The sequence below is a fragment of the Oncorhynchus masou genome, chromosome 21 (genome assembly GCF_036934945.1).
Source record: "Oncorhynchus masou masou isolate Uvic2021 chromosome 21, UVic_Omas_1.1, whole genome shotgun sequence".
NCBI classification, from domain to species: domain Eukaryota; kingdom Metazoa; phylum Chordata; class Actinopteri; order Salmoniformes; family Salmonidae; genus Oncorhynchus; species Oncorhynchus masou.
The window spans coordinates 3,013,705-3,034,432 of NC_088232.1; the positions used below are offsets into that span (position 1 = coordinate 3,013,705).

A 20,728-nucleotide genomic window follows, 5' to 3' on the forward strand; every position below is an offset into this window, starting at 1 on the left:
GCCACCTGCTTCATACACACATCATTCATACACTTGTGTATGGGTGGGTATTCAAACACTTGCTAACATGACCTCACCAACTCGGTGCATTACTTGCAGATGTTCCGTCTGTACTAACAGCGAATGGTCTCAACCACACACCCCTCTATTGGTAGCCATGGAGACTGAAAACATAATCTGCTAGACCTCCGTGCCTCGGTGCACTGCTACAGGGGAATTATAACTGTGCTGTACCATTGCATCTATGCATTATTGAGGTTGTGGTCTGTGTTCAATTGGCTACAACCTCAATATTGACACACACGCGCACACACAGTGTGATGAAATAATTTGTTCTCCATGTATTCCAATACAATCTTTACTCTCTCCTTCTCCTTTAGCATGCTTTCAAGTATGAAGCAGGATTCAATAGAAAATAAATATTTCAGCAAGTTCTGAGAAACTCCTCTCTCCTGTAAAGCAACTCCTTGCACGTAAACAACATTTCATGGAAAACATGAAGTGATTCTATTATTTTGAAGCTGATTTCATCTGAGCTGTGTTTAGTTCAAGTTTCTGAAGTTTATTAAGGAGTTGTGAATTTTTCCTGAATTCACGGATGGGCTGTAACGGTTTTCATCCGTCAAAGGAGAGGAGGACCAAAATGCAGCGTAGTTCGTGTTCAACATGTTTAATAAAAGACGATAACGTGAACACTACACAAATACAAAATAACAAACGTGGCAAACCTCGAAACTGTCCTATCTGGTGCAGAGAACACAAAGACAGGAAACAACCACCCACAAACCCCAACACAAAACAAGCTACCTAAATATGGTTCCCAATCAGAGACAATGACTAACACCTGCCTCTGATTGAAAACCATATCAGGCCATACATAGAAACGGACAAACTAGACACACAACATAGAATAACATAGTTTTGTTATAGTCACAGACATGATTTAACCAGTTCTATAAACTTCAGCGTGTTTTCTATCCACACATACTAATCATATGCATATACTATATTCCTGGCATGACTAGCAGGATGTTGAAATTTTGCGCGATTTTTAACAAAAAGCTGCGAAAATTCGCAGCCTCCTTAACATTAAAGTACGGTAGAAGAACATGCCAACACGGTCTGGGAGCATATGATTTGTCCCAGAAGGTAGCTACTGTAGCTATCTAGTTCTCTAGAGTTCTCAGCTGTCAATTTCAGCTGTCCCCAGGAAACTACAGGTCAAATTGAGCTGATAAGTTCACAAGACACATCTTATGAAAATAAATGTGCTAAATAATGTCACATTTGGACAAAATAAGTACTATATTTAAATCTACACTACCGGTCAAAATTTTTAGAACACCTACTCATTCAAGGGTTTTTCTTTATTTGTACTATTTTCTACATTGTAGAATAATAGTGAAGACATCAAAACTATGAAAGAACACATGTGGAATCATGTAGTAACCAAAAAAACAAATCAAAATATATTTATATTTGAGTTTCTTCAAATAGCCACCCTTTGCCTTGATGACAGCTTTACACACTATTGGCATTCTCTAAACCAGCTTCATGAGGTCGTCACCTGGAATGCATTTCAGACAACAGGTGTGCCTTCTTAAAAGTTAATTTGTGGAATTTCTTTCCTTCTTAATGCATTTGAGCCAATCAGTTGTGTTGTGACAAGGTAGGGGGTTATACAGAAGATAGCCCTATTTGGTAAAATACCAAGTCTATATTATGGCAAGAACAGCTCAAATAAGCAAAGAGAAATTACATTCCATCATTACTTTAAGACATGAAGGTCAGTAAATATGGAATATTTCAAGAACTTTGAACGTTTCTACAAGTGCTGCCGCAAAAACTATCAAGCGCTATTATGAAACTGGCTCTCATGCGGACCGCCATAGGAAAGGAAGACCCAGAGTTACCTCTGCTGCAGAGGATATGTTCATTAGAGTCACCAGCCTCAGATTGCAGCCCAATCACAGAGTTCAAGTAACAGACACATCTCAACATCAACTGTTCAGAGGAGAATCAGGCGTTCATGGTCGAATTGCTGCAAATAAACCACTACTAAAGGACACCAATAAGAAGAAGACTTGCTTGGGCCTAGAAACCCGAGCAATGACATGGAAATCTGTCCTTTGGTCTGATGAGTCCAAATTGGAGATTTTTGGTTCCAACCGCTGTGCCTCTGTGAGACGCTGAGTGGGTGAGTGGATGATCGCTGCATGTGTATTTCACACCGTAAAGCATTGAGGATTAGGTGTTATGGTGTGGGGGTGCTTTGCTGGTGACACTGTCTGTGATTTATTGAAAATTCAAGGCACACTTAATCAGCATGGCTACCACAGCATTCTGCAGCGATACACCATCCCATCTGGTTTGGGCTTAGAAGGACTATAATTTGTTTTTCAACAGGACAATGACCCAACACACCTCCAGGCTGTGTAAGGGCTATTTTACCAAGAAGGAGAGCGATGGAGTGCTGCATCAGATGACCTGGCCTCCACAATCACCCGATCTCAACCCAATTTAGATGGTTTGGGATGAGTCGGACCGCAGAGCGAAGGAAAAACAGCCAACAAGTGCTCAACATATGTGGGAACTCCTTCAAGACTGTTGGAAAAGCATTCCAGGTGAAGCTGGTTGAGAGAATACCAAGAGTGTGCAAAGCTGTCATCAAGGCATAGGGTGGCTACTTTAAAGAATCATTTGATTAACACTTTTTTGGTTACTACATGATTCCATATGTGTTATGTCTTGGTTTTAATGTCTTCACTATTATTCTACAATGTAGAAAATAGTCAAAATAAAGAAAAACCCTTGAATGAGTAGGTGTTCTAAAACTTTTGACTGGTAGTGTATGTCTACCTCAATATAAAAGAACATGTTCATCATCTGCAATTGATTACTCCTATAGTGACAGGTGATGACATTTCTGCCTCTCTATCAATATTCAGTATCAGTGCAGTGCACATGATTAGATTCTGAATTTCATCAACACATTCATTTGAATGCCAGACTGCGCAATTGTTAGGCTATCTATCCAAAGTGCATCAGGCAGCCGTCCAATGCATCACTGCGCTTTGTTCTCTCGTCCGCTGTTTCGTGCCAAAGTGCTGTCGGATTCACTGCTATGTGGTCGCGTTGGCGCTCCTTGTCCCTTTCCCACACCTCGCTCTTGCCTTTGAAGGGATCGCCAAGCCGTAGGAATGTTCCCACATTAATGCGCAGTGCACGTGGTTCTTAACCGCAATATCTAAAACCCGGTATTGAGGAGCGACATTGTGAAAGAAGGAGGGGGAGAACACAATTTCTGCGTAGATGTGGGAGAAATGCAGCTCGTGAGGGATTTTCTGATTCATGAAGAGCGCGAGACGGACTCGAAATTCCCTCACGTGCGCATCGTGGGAGATAAAGCTGTTCAGGCGCTTCTATTTTTGTCTTGATTTATAACCAAAATGCGCCCGAAAAGGACCTAAACAATCACGGTAAATGAGGCAACATGCAAATACGCACCGCCAGTAAGTCATTGTGATGTGTTTAGTGCTGTCTGTTTAACCATTTGCGCTGTAAGTAGTAGGGTCACCTTTATTTATTTGAAACTGAAAGGTGTCACTATCGTCATCATCTCTGGTTTGAATTTAGTGACACATGTAGTTTAATGATTGTTAACTATGAGAGAATAGCCTACTGTTAGACTGGTAGTGTTTTTTTATGTGCAGCAAAATGTTTAAATTAGTGGAATGGTGGCTTCTCAGTCCTCTGCATTTGCGATTAGGCAAAATGTCAGTAAGAGGTCTACATGCTGATACATTTGATTGTTTGTTTTAGGTGAACGTTTGTCAACAGCTCCCGCAGAAGGTGGTTTGCCACCGACCAACAAATAATATTTCAACCGGAGTGGCACGAGCAAAGAAGAACGGACTCCGTAGTTTTTAGATATTGGGATTATATCTTCTTACTTGGGTGTCCACGATGAAGAGGAGACAGAAGCGAGTGTTGCAAATGGCCTTCGTATTCATGGTGGCTTTGATATTTCTACCAAACGTCGGACTGTGGTCTTTATACCGGGAGAAACACCTGATGAAGTCGCACGAGGCCGGCGAACAGGTAGGTCTAAGGTCAAGTTACTTTGGCTTTGCCACTTTTTAAGCACCAAATTCGTCGCATTTCAAACTGGTGTAGCCTACAGTAACTAACTGGAGCTACAAATTTGATAATTTTTAAGTTCATGTAAAGTAATTGTGAGTTGGTGGGGAAAGTATTTTGGCAACAACCTGCTTATTCATGGCTTGAGCAACAGTGTTAGTTAGGAAGGCTCATCAATCATCATTATCACATCATCAGTTGGGCCCACATATCATGTATCTTTTCATCAACTTTATACTAGGCAAATTTAAATCTGGACCTTGAAGCCCAGTTGCACTGCTGATTTTCATTCTTCCCCTCTGAAGGACTGATTTAGATGGGTGCGGGCACCAGTTGGGTGTAGAAAATTTGGCCTATCGGGTAGAACATACAACCATATATAGTATTTGGTTAATATAGCCTGATGGTAGCCTAATTCTAACCATTAAATGCAAAAAAACATGTATTAATACTTTTATACATTTCCTTGGGTGAAAGATGTGTATGCATACATTATACTTTAACAGGTGCTGCAGGCAAGCAATCGAGAGTCACCTCTGTGTAAGAGTACATTTAGTTCCTGGTTTAAATTGTACTCAAGTTATTTTGCATCCAGGCCAATGTCCCTCAAACATGATAACATGTCAACCTTTGTTGTGATTGTGGCAGGCCCGGCACCAGGATAAAGTGACTAAGGGGGCAGTTGAAATCGGCGAAGGGGGCACAATTTTGGGGGCGTAAATTCTGCTTATATCACGCCATACCACAATAAACATAAAGTTCAAATGCCGAGACTCCATGACCATTGAGTGCTTTTGAAGTGGCAGGTTGGTGTGCACTCTATCAGCACAAAGGACAATGCTCTACACACTAAAGCGATGGCGTTTTGGTAATGAATATAGGCTACAAGATAGATAGGGTAATTCACCTATTACAAACAGCCTATGTGAATGCAGCTGTGCACACAAGCCGTCTTACTAAAAGAATGCAAACTAAATGCTGAAAGTAGTAGCCTAGTTATTAATGCAGGCAAACAAAAATATTGAATAGTAGTTTGGCTTAGAATACAGACAATGTGAACCAATGAATGTGAACAGAACAAAACAGCGATAACAAGTATGTAAACACAATGTCAAATCAATAAAAGGCATGACAAAATCTATATTTAGGCTAGTTACATTAACAGGAAACAAGCAGAGTAAACAAACAGCAAATAGAAACCAAAAACACAGCCTACAGCCTACTTCAGTGAGATGCAGCCATGCACCGCTGTCTTGCCAAACAAAACAGGCCTGTAGGCCCGGTTCAAACATGGAAAGTCATGGCGCTCATGAGTTCAGCAACACCTTGTGTTATGGTACAATACACTTCTGTGGATCAAATTCGATCTACATAATCGATTAAGCAATGCCAGGCTACCATAAATGCATTTCCAATACGCACAGTTTACAAACACGAAAACGAATAGGCTACCAAGAAAGCCATAATAGAATGTGTCTATTTCTATGATGAAACATACTGATATGTAGCTATACCCAGGGGTGTCATTTGGGTTCTTGCATTAGAATAATATTGAATTCTGCTTATATCACGCTATACTGCAATAAACATAAAAGTTCAAGTGTTGAGAACATTAAGTGCTTTTGACCAAGAAGTGGCAGGTTGGTGCAAAATCTCAACTGCACTCTATCAGCACCATGGACAGCGCCCTACAAACTTTAAAAAAAGGCCTATCGTCTGGCTAAGGAAGTCATTTTGCCATTCCATACCTTTTTGCTGAAAGTACGCCACTGGCTGTACCACCAAGACTTTGATAAAAATCAACCAGCTCGATTGTTTCTTACCTTTTCAGAAGAGTTGCAGCCTCCTTGATGCTCTGTGGAACTTCCTGATTAATCGATCATTCCACTCTCCCCGAAATATTCTTGTAAGATCCCCAAAAAATGCCAGTTGGATTAGTTGAGTGGAAAATTAGTTCTCGCATGTAGCTGTGGGTGCCCCAAAAGTCAATACGTGTTAGTGCAGTAAGCATGGTCGACATAGCGGAGAGAGGCCCAGAGAATCGTTGCAAGATATCAAGTGTGGCCCATTTGTTCTCATTGGAGCCGGAGTGGGCGATTTCTGTCTGCAAAAACTGGCGCGCAACACTAAACTCAGCTTCCACCAAATCTGTTTTGGTTAGATCCAGCAGTGGTTTCACCTTTTTCCCACCTAGAAAGTCATGGCTCTCAAGAGTAAACAGGGTCTCCACCAGTTGGATGTTGCGTTTGCTGAATCGTACTGACATTTCACAGATGACAGCATCCAAGAACAGTCTTTTACACTCAGTCTCTTCTCCTTTGTCCTACTGGCCTACTGTACTGTCTATCACATAATGTGATGAGATTTGTACTTACATAACGTTGTCATAATTGCTTGGCGCTTGTGGTGCGTCAGTGCCACTGGCACTGAACTGGCCAAAAATGGCTTTGAACTCGCTGCCACTGGCACTGAACTGTCCAAAAATGGCTTCGAACTCGCTGCCACTGGCACTGAACTGTCCAAAAATGGCTGTGAACTCGCTGCCACTGGCACTGAACTGTCCAAAAATGGCTTCGAACTCACTGCCACTGGCACTGAACTGTCCAAAAATGGCTTTGAACTCGCTGCCACTGGCACTGAACTGTCCAAAAATGGCTGTGAACTCGCTGCCACTGGCACTGAACTGTCCAAAAATGGCTTTGAACTCGCTGCCACTGGCACTGAACCGTCCAAAAATGGCTTCGAACTCGCTGCCACTGGCACTGAACTGTCCAAAAATGGCTGTGAACTCGCTGCCACTGGCACTGAACTGTCCAAAAATGGCTTCGAACTCGCTGCCACTGGCACTGAACTGTCCAAAAATGGCTTCGAACTCGCTGCCACTGGCACTGAACTGTCCAAAAATGGCTTCGAACTCGCTGCCACTGGCACTGAACTGTCCAAAAATGGCTTTGAACTTGCTGCCACTGGCACTGAACTGTCCAAAAATGGCTTCGAACTCGCTGTCACACCCCGGCTTGTCACACCTCAGCACTCCAACGCACTGCGGACCACTTTGACTCCAGTGTAAAGATCTGTTGCTTTTGCCTGGATACATTTGTTTGGAGGATGGAGAAGACTGAGGATTCTGTGCACCATGGTGGCTGTAAACTGAAAACCAGGGTCCAGCATTGCCCTTACTAGCCCTGTAGCCTCAAAGTCTTACTTCTGTGTTGTACGAACGCATGCATTCGATGTCAGAGAGGAACTTCACGATACTGTCACAACGTTTAACCTCTTGAAACTCTGGGGGCGCAATTTCATTTTTGGATGAAAAACGTTCCCGTTTTAAACAAGATATTGTGTCACAAAAAGATGCTCGACTATGCATATAATTGATAGCTTTGGAAAGAAAACACTCTGAATTTTCCAGAACTGCAAAGATATTGTCTGTGGGTGCCCTAGAACGGGAGCTACAGGCAAAACCAAGATGAAATGGCAACCAGGAAATCAGCAGGATTTTTGAGGCTCTGTTTTCCATTGTCTCCTTATATGGCTGTGAATGCGAGAGGAATGAGCCTGCCCTATCTATCGTTTCCCCAAGGTGTCTGCAGCAATGTGACGTATTTGTAGGCATATCATTGGAAGATTGACCATAAGAGACTACATTTTCCAGGTGTCCGCCCGGTGTCCTCCGTCGAAATTGGGGCGTCATTTTCAGCTGCTGGTATTTTTCCATGTGATTCTGAGGGGAAAGCAGGCTTCCACGAACTGCATATCAATGAAGAGATATGTGAAAAAACACCTTGAGGATTGATTCTAAACAACGTTTGCCATGTTTCGGTCGATATTATGGAGTTAATTCGGAAAAAGTTTGACGTTTTGGTGACTGAATTTTCGGTTCGTTTCGGTACCCAAATGTGATGTACAAAACGGAGCGATTTCTCCTACACAAAGATTCTTTCAGGAAAAACTGAACATTTGCTATGTAACTGAGAGTCTCCTCATTGAAAACATCCAAAGCTCTTCAAAGGTAAATGATTTTATTTATTTGGTTATCTGGTTTTTGTGAAAATGTTGCGTGCTAAATGCTACGCAAAATGCTAAGCTAGCTTGCAATACTCTTACACAAATGATTGATTTGCTATGGTTCAAAAGCATATTTTGAAAATCTGAGATGACAGTGTTGTTAAGAAAAGGCTAAGCTTGAGAGCAGGCGCATTATTTTCATTTTATTTGCGATTTTCAGAAATCGTTAATGTTGCGTTATGCTAATGAGCCTGAGGCTTTATTCACGATCCCGGATCCGGGATGGGGAGTATCAAGAGGTTTTTAACAGGCACTGACACAGTAGCCAGGTGTCCCCTTCTCCATTGGCTGTGTTTGGATACTTTAGCTAAGCCAATTTCTGCTATCCACCGTGGCAGTGGCAGATTAGCTGGTTCCAGCTAGCTAAATAGGCTAATAGGCTACTTACGCTTTTTACAGCTAGCTAAGACGCTAACTAAACTCTGTGGTGGTGGGGTGTGAGGCTGAGTTGAGTGAAGCATCTTCAACGGTAAACTTGACCCCGCCCTTATAAATCTAAATCAAATATTACAGGCAGAAGCGTATCACGTTATTCACTTCACTACCATAGATGAGAAGTGTTTTTTCCCGCTTTTTATGGAAACCAAAGGAGTCATACCTAACTACTGACACAGTACAGCGGAGATACAAATTTTGCACCAACCTTTCACTCAATAATTTTAACTTTTCTATATAGGGACATAAAACTAAAACTGAGGGGGCTAAGCCCCCTTTTGCCCCCTCGTGGAGCTGGGCCCAGGCTGTGGTGGAAGTAACTGTGCTGTCTCCTAAGTGTGACTTATTATAACAAGGGTAGTTTGGTTCCTGAATGCTGATTGACTGAAACCGCTTTCCAGTAATGTGTACATTCAGAATATTATAGCATGAGGTTGGAGTACCATGGCACGAAATCCTCTTTAGCTTGTGTGGCTTGATGATCTCCTTGAACACCTACAGCTCTTTGCCAGCCCTTCATGTTATGTAGCCCTAGCTGCACTCTGTTTAGCCGTGAGGCTTGTTTCAAATATGCCTATCATCTTGTAATCTATTTCTGCTGCTGGGGGGTGCAGTGAAAACTGCCTGAGTCGGTTTATGATTGCATCTCGTCATTGCCTCTTTCTCATTTGCCTGATCGCGATTTGCATTGCCGCATGGTGTAACATTGCCCTTCGGCACTGCATGGCCCCGTCTGTGTGAAGCCTTGTCAGTTCATCACCATTAGGCTAACCCAGCCTGTCGCCCTCTAGCTCCGGCCCGGGTTGACAGGGACAGAAACATCAGGCGGTGGTCATTATGTGGGATGACACCTACCGTCCTCTCCTCTCTCCACTGACCTCTACATGATACAGACTGAGTCACCCTGCTGAGATGGTCTCACATTCCATTTCGAGGTTGTCTGTCTCATAGAAAGAATAAGTAGATTGAACAAAGCCCCTCGGACCAGTGCAACTCGATGACCAATGTTCTCTCTTTCCATTCAATTTTTTATCCACAGAAAATAGGAGCCTTAGTAGGTATGTGTTGACTTTAGTTGTGTGTTGGTATTTTTGGCAGCAATTATACTGAACACGGTGATGTCCTTTGGTTTTCTTGTAAGTCTTATTGATTCCTTTTGGTTTAGTTTAATCCACAGTGTCATAGTCTTTAAGTTGAGCTCCTATACTACAGGCATTTGATACAAACAAAGCAAATCAAGAAAAGAAGAAGAAGGTCTAGAACCCTTTAGTTGGGATCAGCAGGTCCCAGAGCAGCAACACAGGCGAGCTGATGAGTTCCTTCCTGATTCCGTGATTCAGAGCCACCGAGCAGCCAGCCAATCCTCTGAAAGACGGAAGGGAGCGACAGCATTATATGCTCTGGGGGAAAAGGCTCATCCTCCATGGCAGGCAACAGAAAAATAGGAACAGTTCCTAAGATCAGAATCACCCCGTTTCCTCCCCTGACTCAAAGCTTGCGTCCCAAATTGCACCCTATTCCCTATATAGTGTACTACTTTATAGCCATGGTTAAAAGTAGTGCACTACATAGGGAATAGGGTGGCATTTGGGAAGCTGTCCTCTGACTCAAACTCAAAACAGCTGAGGTTTCACACACCAGCCAACCATAAAAGGAAAAAGAAGCCTGGGCTTGTATCTGCTTGATTGGGCCATTTTGTCTGCAGTCAGGGTGAGATAATTGACATTGGGGATGGATGTTTCTGTTGTGCCCAATTACCAACGAAGCTCACCAGATTGTCATCTTCGTTATTAACCTAGTCACCATGGTGATGTTTAGCCTATTATTACCAACATGATGTATTTCACACTATAAACGCACTGTAGTTTCTTGTATATGGACATCATGATCCATCAGTCTTTTATGTGATGCATCACATCGGATACATTATTGCCTCTGACCAGTTCTGTAACATTGTTCATACATTTCAATATAAGCAACTGCTTTGTGGTAAGGGTCCTGATCTCAGCTCACAGGTACATGTAGTGGCCAACAAACAGCTAGCATGTCTACTGATGGTGTGTTTTGTACACTAGATACCACACACACACACACACCAGCTGTCACTAGTGATGGGATGTTTACATGGGATGATGAGTATGCTAGATTTGGATATATGATAGCACACTGAGCAGTGACGTGTGATAGACAGGAGTAATGCAGGCTAGGCCTAATAACAATTTGGAAGTGATGGAGGGCAACAGTAACTGAGATTGTACATTTTACACTGTTAATTTGTAGTAATGGAGCACCGTACATACTGTGTCACGGCTGTTGAAGAATGTGGACCAAGGTGCGACGTGGTGAGCGTACATTTTTTTTATTATAAAAAATGACGCCAACAAAACAACAAACGAGAAAACAACCGTGAAGCTACAGGCTATGTGCCATAAACAAAAGTCAACTTCCCACAAAGACAGGTGGAAACAAGGGCTACCTAAGTATGGTTCTCAATCAGAGACAACAATAGACAGCTGTCCCTGATTGAGAACCCTACCCGGCCAAAACATAGAAATACAAATAATAGAATATAGAATACCCACCCCAACTCACACCTTGACCAAACCAAAATAGAGACATAAACAGGATCTCTAGGGTCAGGGCGTGACAGTACCCCCTCCCCCCAAAGGTGCTGACTCCGGCCGCAAAACCTAAACCTATAGGGGAGGGTCTGGGTGGGCATCTATCTGCGGTGGCGGCTCAGGTGCGGCACACAGACCCCGCTCCACCACTGGCTCACCCCACTTTGGTCGCACCTCTGGTGTCGGGGACCCTCATAGCGGGCCCCGGACTGGGCACCCTCGCTGCGGGCCCCGGACTGGAGGCCGTCGCTGGAGACTCCGGACTGGAGGCCGTCACTGGAGATGCCGGACTGGAGAACGTCGCTGGAGGCTCCAGACTGGAGAACGTCTCTGGAGGGTCCTGACTGGAGAACGTCACTGGAGGCCTTCGTTGGAGGCTTCGTGCCATGACTCCTCACTGGAGGATTCGTGCCATGGATCATCACTCGTTGGGGCGGCAGGGTAGCCTAGTGGTTAGAGCGTTGGACTAGTAACCGGAAGGTTGCGAGTTCAAACCCCCGAGCTGACAAGGTACAAATCTGTCGTTCTGCCCCTGAACAGGCAGTTAACCCACTGTTCCCAGGCCGTCATTGAAAATAAGAATGTGTTCTTAACTGACTTGCCTGGTTAAATAAAGGTAAAATTAAAAAAAAAAAAAAAAAAAAAAAACTTCACTGGAGGCTTCTTGCCATGGATCATCACTGGAGGCTTCTTGTCATGGATCATCACTGGAGGGAGAAGATGTATGGGCAGTCTGGTACGTGGAGCTGCCACAGGGCTCACCAGGATGAAGAGACATACAGGAGGCCCTGTCCTTGGCAGAGGCACCGGATACACTGGGCCGTGAAGGCGCACTGGAAGTCTCGAGCTAGGAGCCTGCACAACCCGTCCTGGCTGGATGGTTACTTTGGCCCGGCACATGCGGGGCGCAGGCACAGGACGCACTGGGCTGTGCAGACGCACCAGAGACACAGTGTGCAGAGCCGGTGCAGGATATCCTGGGCCGTAGAGACATACTGGCAGCCTGATGCACTGAGCCGGCACCCTCCGACCTGGATGCCCACTCTAGCCCGGCCGATTCGGGGAGCTGGAAGGTAGCGCACTGGGCTGTGCACGCGCACTGGAGACAACGTGCGCTCCACCGCATAACATGGTGCCTGCCCAGTACGATGCTCGCCATGGTAAGCACGGGGAGTTGGCTCAGGTCTCCAACCTGACTCAGTCACACTCCCCTAGTGCCCTTCGTAACACTGCCGCTCTGCTTTTGCTGCCTCCAGTTCCTCCCGTGGACGGCGATACTCCCCAGCCTGCCTCCAGGGTCCCTTACCATCCAGGATCTCCTCCCAGGTCCATGAATCCTGAACATGCTGCTCCTCCTTACCACGCTGCTTGGTCCGTTGTTGGCGGTGGGAAGTTTTGTCACGGCTGTTGAAGGGAGTGGACCAAGGTGCAGCGGGGTGAGCGTACATTTTCTTTTATTATAAAAAATGGCGCCAACAAAACAACAAATGAGAAAACAACCGTGAAGCTAAAGGCTATGTGCCATAAACAAAAGTCAACTTCCCACAAAGACAGGTGGAAAAAAGGGCTACCTAAGTATGGTTCTCAATCAGAGACAACGATAGACAGCTGTCCCTGATTGAGAACCACACCCGGCCAAAGCATAGAAATACAAATAATAGAATATTGAATACCCACCCCAACTCACACCCTGGCCAAACCAAAATAGAGTCATAAACAGGATCTCTAAGGACAGGGCGTCCACATATCCACATAATTTTCTTTCCTCATGATGCTATCTATTTTGTGAAGTGCACCAGTCCCTCCTGCAGCAAAGCACCCCCACAACATGATGCTGCCACCCAAGGGCTTCATGGTTGGGATGGTGTTCTTTGGTTTGGAAGCCTATCAGAAGCTTCTAAAGCCATGACATCATTTTCTGGAATTTTCCATGCTGTTTAAAGGCACAGTCAACTTAGTGTATGTGAAAATCTGACCCACTGGAATTGTGATACAGTGATTATAACTGAAATAATCTGTCTGTAAACAATTGTTGGAAAAATGACTTGTGTCATGCACAAAGTAGATGTGCTAACCGACTTGCCAAAGCTATAGTTTGTTAACCAGAAATTTGTGGAGTGGTTGAAGAACGAGTTTTAATGACACCAACCTAAGTGTATGTAAACTTCCGACTTCAACTGTACCTGGCCTATCCACAGCCCGGGTACTTGGGAATGGGAAGACTCAAGAGCATAGAGTGGCAAGAAAAAGTATGTTAACCACATGGAAATACCTGAATTTCTGCATAAATTGGTCATAAAATTTGATCTGATCTTCATCTAGGTCACAACAATTTGACGAACACAGTCTGCTTAAACTAATAACACACAAACAATTATACGTTTTCATGTCTTTATTGAACACACCGCATCAACATTCATAGTGCAGGGTGGAAAAAAAGTATGTGAACCCTTGGAATTAATAACTTGGTTGACCCTCCTTTGGCAGCAATAACCTCAACCAAATGTTTTCTGTAGTTGCGGATCAGACCTGCACAAATGTCAGGAGGAATTTTGGACCATTCCTCTTTACAACACTGTTTCAGTTCAGCTATATTCTTCGGATGTCTGGTGTGAACTACTCTCTAGAGGTCAGGCCACAGCATCTCAAATCGGGTTGAGGTCAGGACTCTGACTGGGCCACTCCAGAAGGCGTATTTTCTTCTATTGAAGCCGTTCTGTTGATGATTTACTTCTGTGTTTTGGGTCGTTGTCCTGTTGCATCACCCAACTTCGGTTGAGCTTCAATTGGAGGACAGCCTAACATTCTCCTGCAAAATGTCTTGATAAACTTGGGAATGAATTTTCCGTCGATGATAGCAAGCTGTCCAGGCCCTGAGGCAGCAAAGCAGCCCCAAACCATGATGCCCCCTCCACCATACCTTACAGTTGGGAAGAAGGTTTTGATGTTGGTGTGCTGTGACCTTTTTCTCTCCACTCATAGTGTTTTGTGTTCCTTCCAAACAACTCAACTGTAGTTTCATCTGTCCACAGAATATTTTGCCAGTAGCGCTGTGGAACCCCTAGGTGCACTTTTGCAAACTTCAGACGTGCAGCAATTTTTTGGGGGACAGCAGTGGCTTGTTCCGTAATGTCCTTCCATGAACTCCATTCTTGTTTAGTGTTTTATGTATCTTAGACTTGTCAACAGAGATGTTAGTATGTTCTAGAGATTTCTGTACGTTTTTAGCCGACACTCTAGGATTCTTCTTAACCTCATTGAGCATTCTGCTCTGTGCACTTGCATTCATCTTTGCAGGATTGCCACTACTAGGGAGAGTAGAAACAGTGCTGAACTTTCTCCATTTGTAGACAATTTGTCTTTCCATGGACTGATGAACATCAAGGCTTTTAGAGATACTTTTGTAACCCTTTCCAGCTTTATGCAAGTCAACAATTCTTAATCTTAGGTCTTCTGAGATCTCTTTTGTTCGAGGCATGGTTCACATCAGGTAATGCAGCTTGTGAATAGCAATCTCAAATTTTGTGAGTTTTTATATGGCAAGGCAGCTCTAACCAACATCTCCAATCTCATCTCGTTGATTGGACTCCAGGTTAGCTGACTCCTGACTCCCAATTAGCTTTTGGAGAAGTCATTAGCCTAGGGGTTCACATACTGTTTCCCACCTACACTGTGAGTGTTTAAATGATGTATTCATTATGGACAATAAAAATACAATCATGTGTGTGTCATTAGTTTAACTATGGTCGTCTGTTGTTGTGACTTGGATGAAGATCAGATCAAATTTGATGACCAATTTATGCAGAAATCCAGGTAATTCCAAAGGGTTCACATACATTTTCTTGCCACTGTAGGCCTGATGATCCACTGCCAATGAGGGGGTAGCCTACTTTGGTTGGGGCTGTGATTGGGACTTGAAAACAACCCAAGAATGTTGAGAACCACCTTTAACCTCTGGATCCAACTGAGAGAATGTTGATTTCCAAGTGACTGACTGTTATTGTCAGTATCCATTTTGTGACAAAGTGACAGTTGGAAGAGCAAGGCAGTCATTCTAATTAGGCTACCCACCACGATGTCACCATGACATGCCTGACAGTAATGCAGATACAGAGCTGAGTGACAATGTGGCCCTGGATGAATGATCGACCAAATATATTGGAACGGAGATGGGGTTTATATAAAAACAAGAAACGCAAAAAGATTTCACAAATCGTCTGTGGAAACGGAATCTATTTTCAGTGTGAGACGGGACAAAACAGGTTGAAAAGGCCATTCGTGATTAGTCTTGTAGTGGTTGTCACTAGGCATAAAAACCCTCTGTTGAAGGGACCCGATTTGGTGTGACATGCAAAGACTTCAATTGTGTGAGCGGTAATAGCTTGTTGGCTTGTTGGTAGGAATTCAATTGTGACCATGATATTTTGACAATGAATAAGAATATGAATCTCCGGTATTGTTATCGTTCGTCTGAATATGAATTTGAATCAAACTCTCCCCGTATCAACTGTGAAAGAGTCTTCCCCATTACCATACAGAAGGAACACATAATACATTTAGTAATTAAACCGGTAGTAATTAAACCTGTCGGTGTTGCTTCAAAGTATTGACTCCTAGCTTCCTCAGTACAGTATATTATTTTATAATGATTCGCTTCCTTAAGGACTTCATTTTAGTTTCCTTCTGTTTTTATGACACCTCGTTATCTTTTCCCCTCACCGTTAACAGTGTTTTTCTGTAATTACTGTGCTATTTTAGAGAACTGAGATGATTGTGTTTCTGTGTTTATATAGTAGAACTATCATTATAGAAGTTGTTGTTGTTGTTGGTGGTGAGGTATTGTATCATCAATGCTGCTATCATCATTTTCACCAGTATCGCAATGAGCTTGATTACCGATCCTTTTCCAAAAATATTGGCGTTTTGGTGTTGATGTTGAGTTGTTGCTCACATACTTATCATCTACATTCCACTCAGCTCCCCAATACGCTTTCTGGCAGGACCAAGGATTTGCCACATTGTGTATTGACGATATGTATCATGAAGCTTTACATCATTTTCACCTCCATCCTCTCCTTTGTCTTGGTCCGTTTAAACCTGATTTGTCAGATGTGCCTTGTGTGCCGCTGACAGGTGGTAGAATGTGGTGGGAGGCTGTTGTGTGTCTTCTGAAAATAAAGGGCATTTCATATGGAGTGACTGCCTGGCCCTGTCTGCACAGTGATATAAAACTACTTATTCACCACCACCGACTCTCGGGAGGGGAGATCTAGACGTAATCATTAAGGGTGCTTCCATAATGGCATTTGACAGGGCCCATAGGGTTCTGCTCAGAAGTAGTGCACTATGAAGGGATTCAGGTGCCATTTTGGACGCTCCTCAGTGTTGTGACATGGGCATTTCCATTAAGCTAAAAGCGCTCCCATAGCACTTAGTTTTTTTCCTCATGCTTCTGAGAGTAATGGAAATAGGCTCGATGTAATCACTGCCATTGTACTGTCAGACACTAGACAGCAGTGCAATCTGTTTTAATGGTCATGAACCTCTTTCAGTGTAAGATGTAAATATAGACACTTATTCGAGCCTATAAAACTCACACCTATTTATTCTCCTGGTGGCACTAACCTCAATCAGTGAGAAAGTGGGGACATTGAATGTCTATCCATGTCAACGTGTGATCAGTCTCAAATGCTCCCATACGCTAGACTAGGGCTGCACCTCAAATGGCACCCTATACCCGATAGGCCCTGGTCAGGAGTAGTGCACTATATAGGGAATAGGGCGCCATTTGGGTTACACACTAGGTATACATACCATGAGTGTAATCACATAGATGGGCCATGAATTGTCCCCGGCTTGTTCAACTGTCCCTCAGCACAGATATGGCTGAGTTACGGCTGTTTAAACTGGCAGCTCTGACTGACTCCTCCACTCTGGTGATTGTTATTCAAGGAGAGCAAAGCTTCTTATGTTTTATGGCCCTCTTCTCCTCCGCGGCGCCGGCGTCGCACCGTAGATTTACGGCGTTTCAAACCCACCACACAAGGTAATACTTGTCATCGGTGAAACATAACTAACAGTTAAATTAGACAGACAGTTTAACAATGTGGCCCGGCAGAGGTTTGTAAGAGATTATCGTGAGTCTGAAGGGTCATTATATTGCATCTATTAAAGGCAATCCAAAAACTACTTTTCAATGAAGAGGTTCCCAAGGGAGTAGTTGATCATGGCTGTGACTGTCCACTCCACTTGATGGCTAGTACCTTACAAAAGGTTTTATTTTAGCCTTTAAAAAAAGGTACTAGCCATCTAGCTTTCTCCTCCAATTATTATCTTGTTGGATAGGCTTACTTACAGATTAGTAAAGTTTCCTTTTTCCCTTTACGTTTCAAACAAGAGTTTGTCGACCTAATCAGAATGTTCAAGTTGAAAATGTGATTTTTAAACATCATTGCTTGGAATCACCACCTCTCAGAAATGAATATTTATGTTTATATCTTGATCCATGCTGAGATTGCCAGTCAGCCGTGTCTTCCAATCACATCAACCTTTGTTTTCGTCACTGTATGAAATGGAGTCAAGTTCGATATGGTTCTGAAAAGGATGCCCCCCCTGTCATTATGTCACACATTGTGTGGTGGTAGTCAGTGAAAGGGAGACGTTGTGTCCCGCTGTGTGTTATTGAGTTGTAACCTTTTCGTTGTATCCTACAGTATGTGTGGAAAGGACAAAAATAGGCGTGTCCTGCATTTGAAAGCAGACAGTTGGCCCAGTCGTGTTCTGAAAAGGCCTATTGTCCTTCTCGGTGCAACCAACAGAATCAACCCAGCTGGTCGGAAACACTGACTGAGTGGTTGAATGAATCGCAGCACAGCTATTGCTCACAATAAACCATTGATTTATTTTAGCCTTCAAGTAACATGAATTTAAACCACAACACTACTTTTTAAACTGCCCCCCAAAGAGCCACTAGCATCTTCCACAGCTTCCAGGATAGTTACTGATGATTTACAAGTGAATCATTGTAGCCTAATCACTTTAGTCACAAACGATGGGTATCTCTGTTAGTTATTAACGGCAGTCAGTTCTTTTCTTTGTGTGAAGGACGGGAATGTGATATCTGATTGTTGTGGGGAACCGTTGAGAAACTGAGTGATTCGTAATGTGAGGAATATAAATGTCAACAGTGTATTAGGACACCAGAGCTGATTTAAATGATGTTGAAACTGGATCACTGCGGTGGATAGGATATTTTACCTGGGTTTAAATATGAATGAGCTTGATGAGTACCTTTTAATATTGTGCCGATTCCTCAAGGCTTATTTTTGAGTTGGTCTCAGGTTATCGATTTAAATTCCTTTCTATTCCCTCTATATCCTTTTAATGAACTCCCTTCATCATCCTCCCTCCTTTTTCCTCCTTTCTTCCTCCTACTAATTCACTGACTGCACTGATGAAAAACCCAAGCAGTCTCCCTAACAAGAAAAGTCCTTGATGCTTATTAGGATATTTGTGAGTCATTCCACTGTATTATCCTATCTCATTAAAAGCCCACGGTGCAGTTTTTTGATTCTCTAATGGAGGAAAACTGTGAGGAATCATGTGTAGCCTGGTTAAACTAGACTGAATATTGAACTCAACATTCACCTCAATGGAGAGTGCAGCGTTCAGTCTGGTTTAGCCAGGCTATCATCTCTCTCCTCTCTTCCTGTGTCGTGAATTGCTGGCCTCTCTGAAACACGAAGAGGCTACACTATCTTTTTATGAGGAGAGAGATGTGTCTGGGTGAGGGATGCATGTGCTGTGCTGCAGCAGTGCTGGGTCAGGCTGATGAGAAAAGAAAGGGCCGGTCGGTGCTGATGAGGGACCATGCAGCCAGTGAGTGACTGATTACTCAGCCTGTATACAGGGACAACTGGGACAGATATTATTCTGTAAAGTTTGGAATCTTGAATCCTCTGTTGTCCCATGGAGGTGATTCATCATGATTGTTGGGGTAATACGCAGGGCCTGGCCAAATACATCTACCTGTGTGTGTGTGTGTGTGTGTGTGTGTGTGTGTGTGTGTGTGTGTGTGTGTGTGTGTGTGTGTGTGTGTGTGTGTGTGTGTGTGTGTGTGTGTGTGTGTGTGTGTGTGTGTGTGTGTGTGAAAGCTGAGGAAGTATGTATGACGACAGGGAGAGGGAACCGTTTGCTGCCGTTATGACAGACTGACAGTACTGCCTCCCACACTGTGAGAAACTGTGACATACGAGTAGAGCGAGGTGGGCACTGTTATGTGTGTGTGTGTGTGTGTGAGGGATTTGAGGGATGTGGGTATGTGTGGGGGGTTTGTTTCTCCTGCCAAGGCTTTTTGATTCCCTCCAAATTGTTTTGAGCAGAAAAATGCACTCTGTCACACTTCATGCTCTTTCCCAGGGCGATTTAACAGTCAGACACACACACGCACACACACACGCTCTGCCTGCCGGCTCTCGCTCTACAGATGAGGGGATTTACTGAAACCCTCACAGCACCCCTCCTGGTCACAGTGAGAACTTGCTATGGCTCATCCTTAATCACTTTTCTCCTAGTGACTTTGCCTACCACTGAGGTGGACTGAGGTGGACTGAGGTAGACTGAGGTGGACTGTGGTAGACTGAGGTAGACTGAGGTGAGGTAGACTGAGGTAGACTGTATCACTCTTGTTGTTTTCAGATTATATAACTACAGTTACCGAGTCAGCAGCACAAACAAATACGGTTGGTTTTCCTTCTGGCAAAACGGATTCATTTTTGTATTACACATAGTAACAACCACTGGTCAACCACTGACATACCGGACAGCCCCGCAAGGAAGAGGGGCACAAAAAGGAATTCAGAAACCTAATTTTCATATGTATATATATCCCATATGTACTAGGAAGCTAAGTGTGTGTTTCTTGGGAATTCAGGAATGTGACTGAAAAAGTGCCTCAGGCCTTGAAAAAGGAAACGTTTAACTGATTGAAAGTATTCGGGTATATCGGTGAACAACTGGCGTGGTCAAGGCTACGACAGTGCCAGCGCATTGAGTGGGGCTTCCTCAGGTGTTCAAAAGCTGATTGCCCAGTTTCCCTGATGTTGCTGTGGCAGAAGGGAGTGGTGCTTCAAATACAGCAATTCCGCAACATCTTTAATTGAGCCTCTGATTCTCCTTAATTGCCGTCCTCAACAGGTTGTCTGGTTACTGGACAGCCAATAAATTGTCAGATGAAAATAGATAATCATGTTTAGCAGGCAACAGTTCTTGAGGGCTTGAACAAAAAATGCTGGGGAACCAGCTTGGTGTGGTTGTAATATCAACAGTCCCTTATCCCTGGTGTATCTTGGCATGCGTCATTCAAGACTACATTTAATTGTGTGCAGCGCAATGGACATATAATGCACAATGTCTCAGAAAAGTGTCTGGGTTGGCATTACTTAGTAGAGGAAGCAGACGGACCT

At 43.7% G+C, this 20,728-nt stretch overlaps 1 protein-coding gene across 1 annotated transcript in view; it reads left to right on the forward strand.

Moving 5' to 3' along the window:
* Positions 1-3,832: 3,832 nt before the first annotated feature.
* The window catches only part of LOC135507587 (polypeptide N-acetylgalactosaminyltransferase-like 6), a 258,953-nt gene continuing 242,057 nt past the window's right edge, over positions 3,833-20,728 (forward strand). Inside the window, exon 1 of the mRNA XM_064927125.1 lies at positions 3,833-4,101. Coding sequence (XP_064783197.1) covers positions 3,967-4,101 — 135 coding nt within the window. The 5' untranslated portion in view covers positions 3,833-3,966. The remainder of the gene's footprint in view (positions 4,102-20,728) is intronic.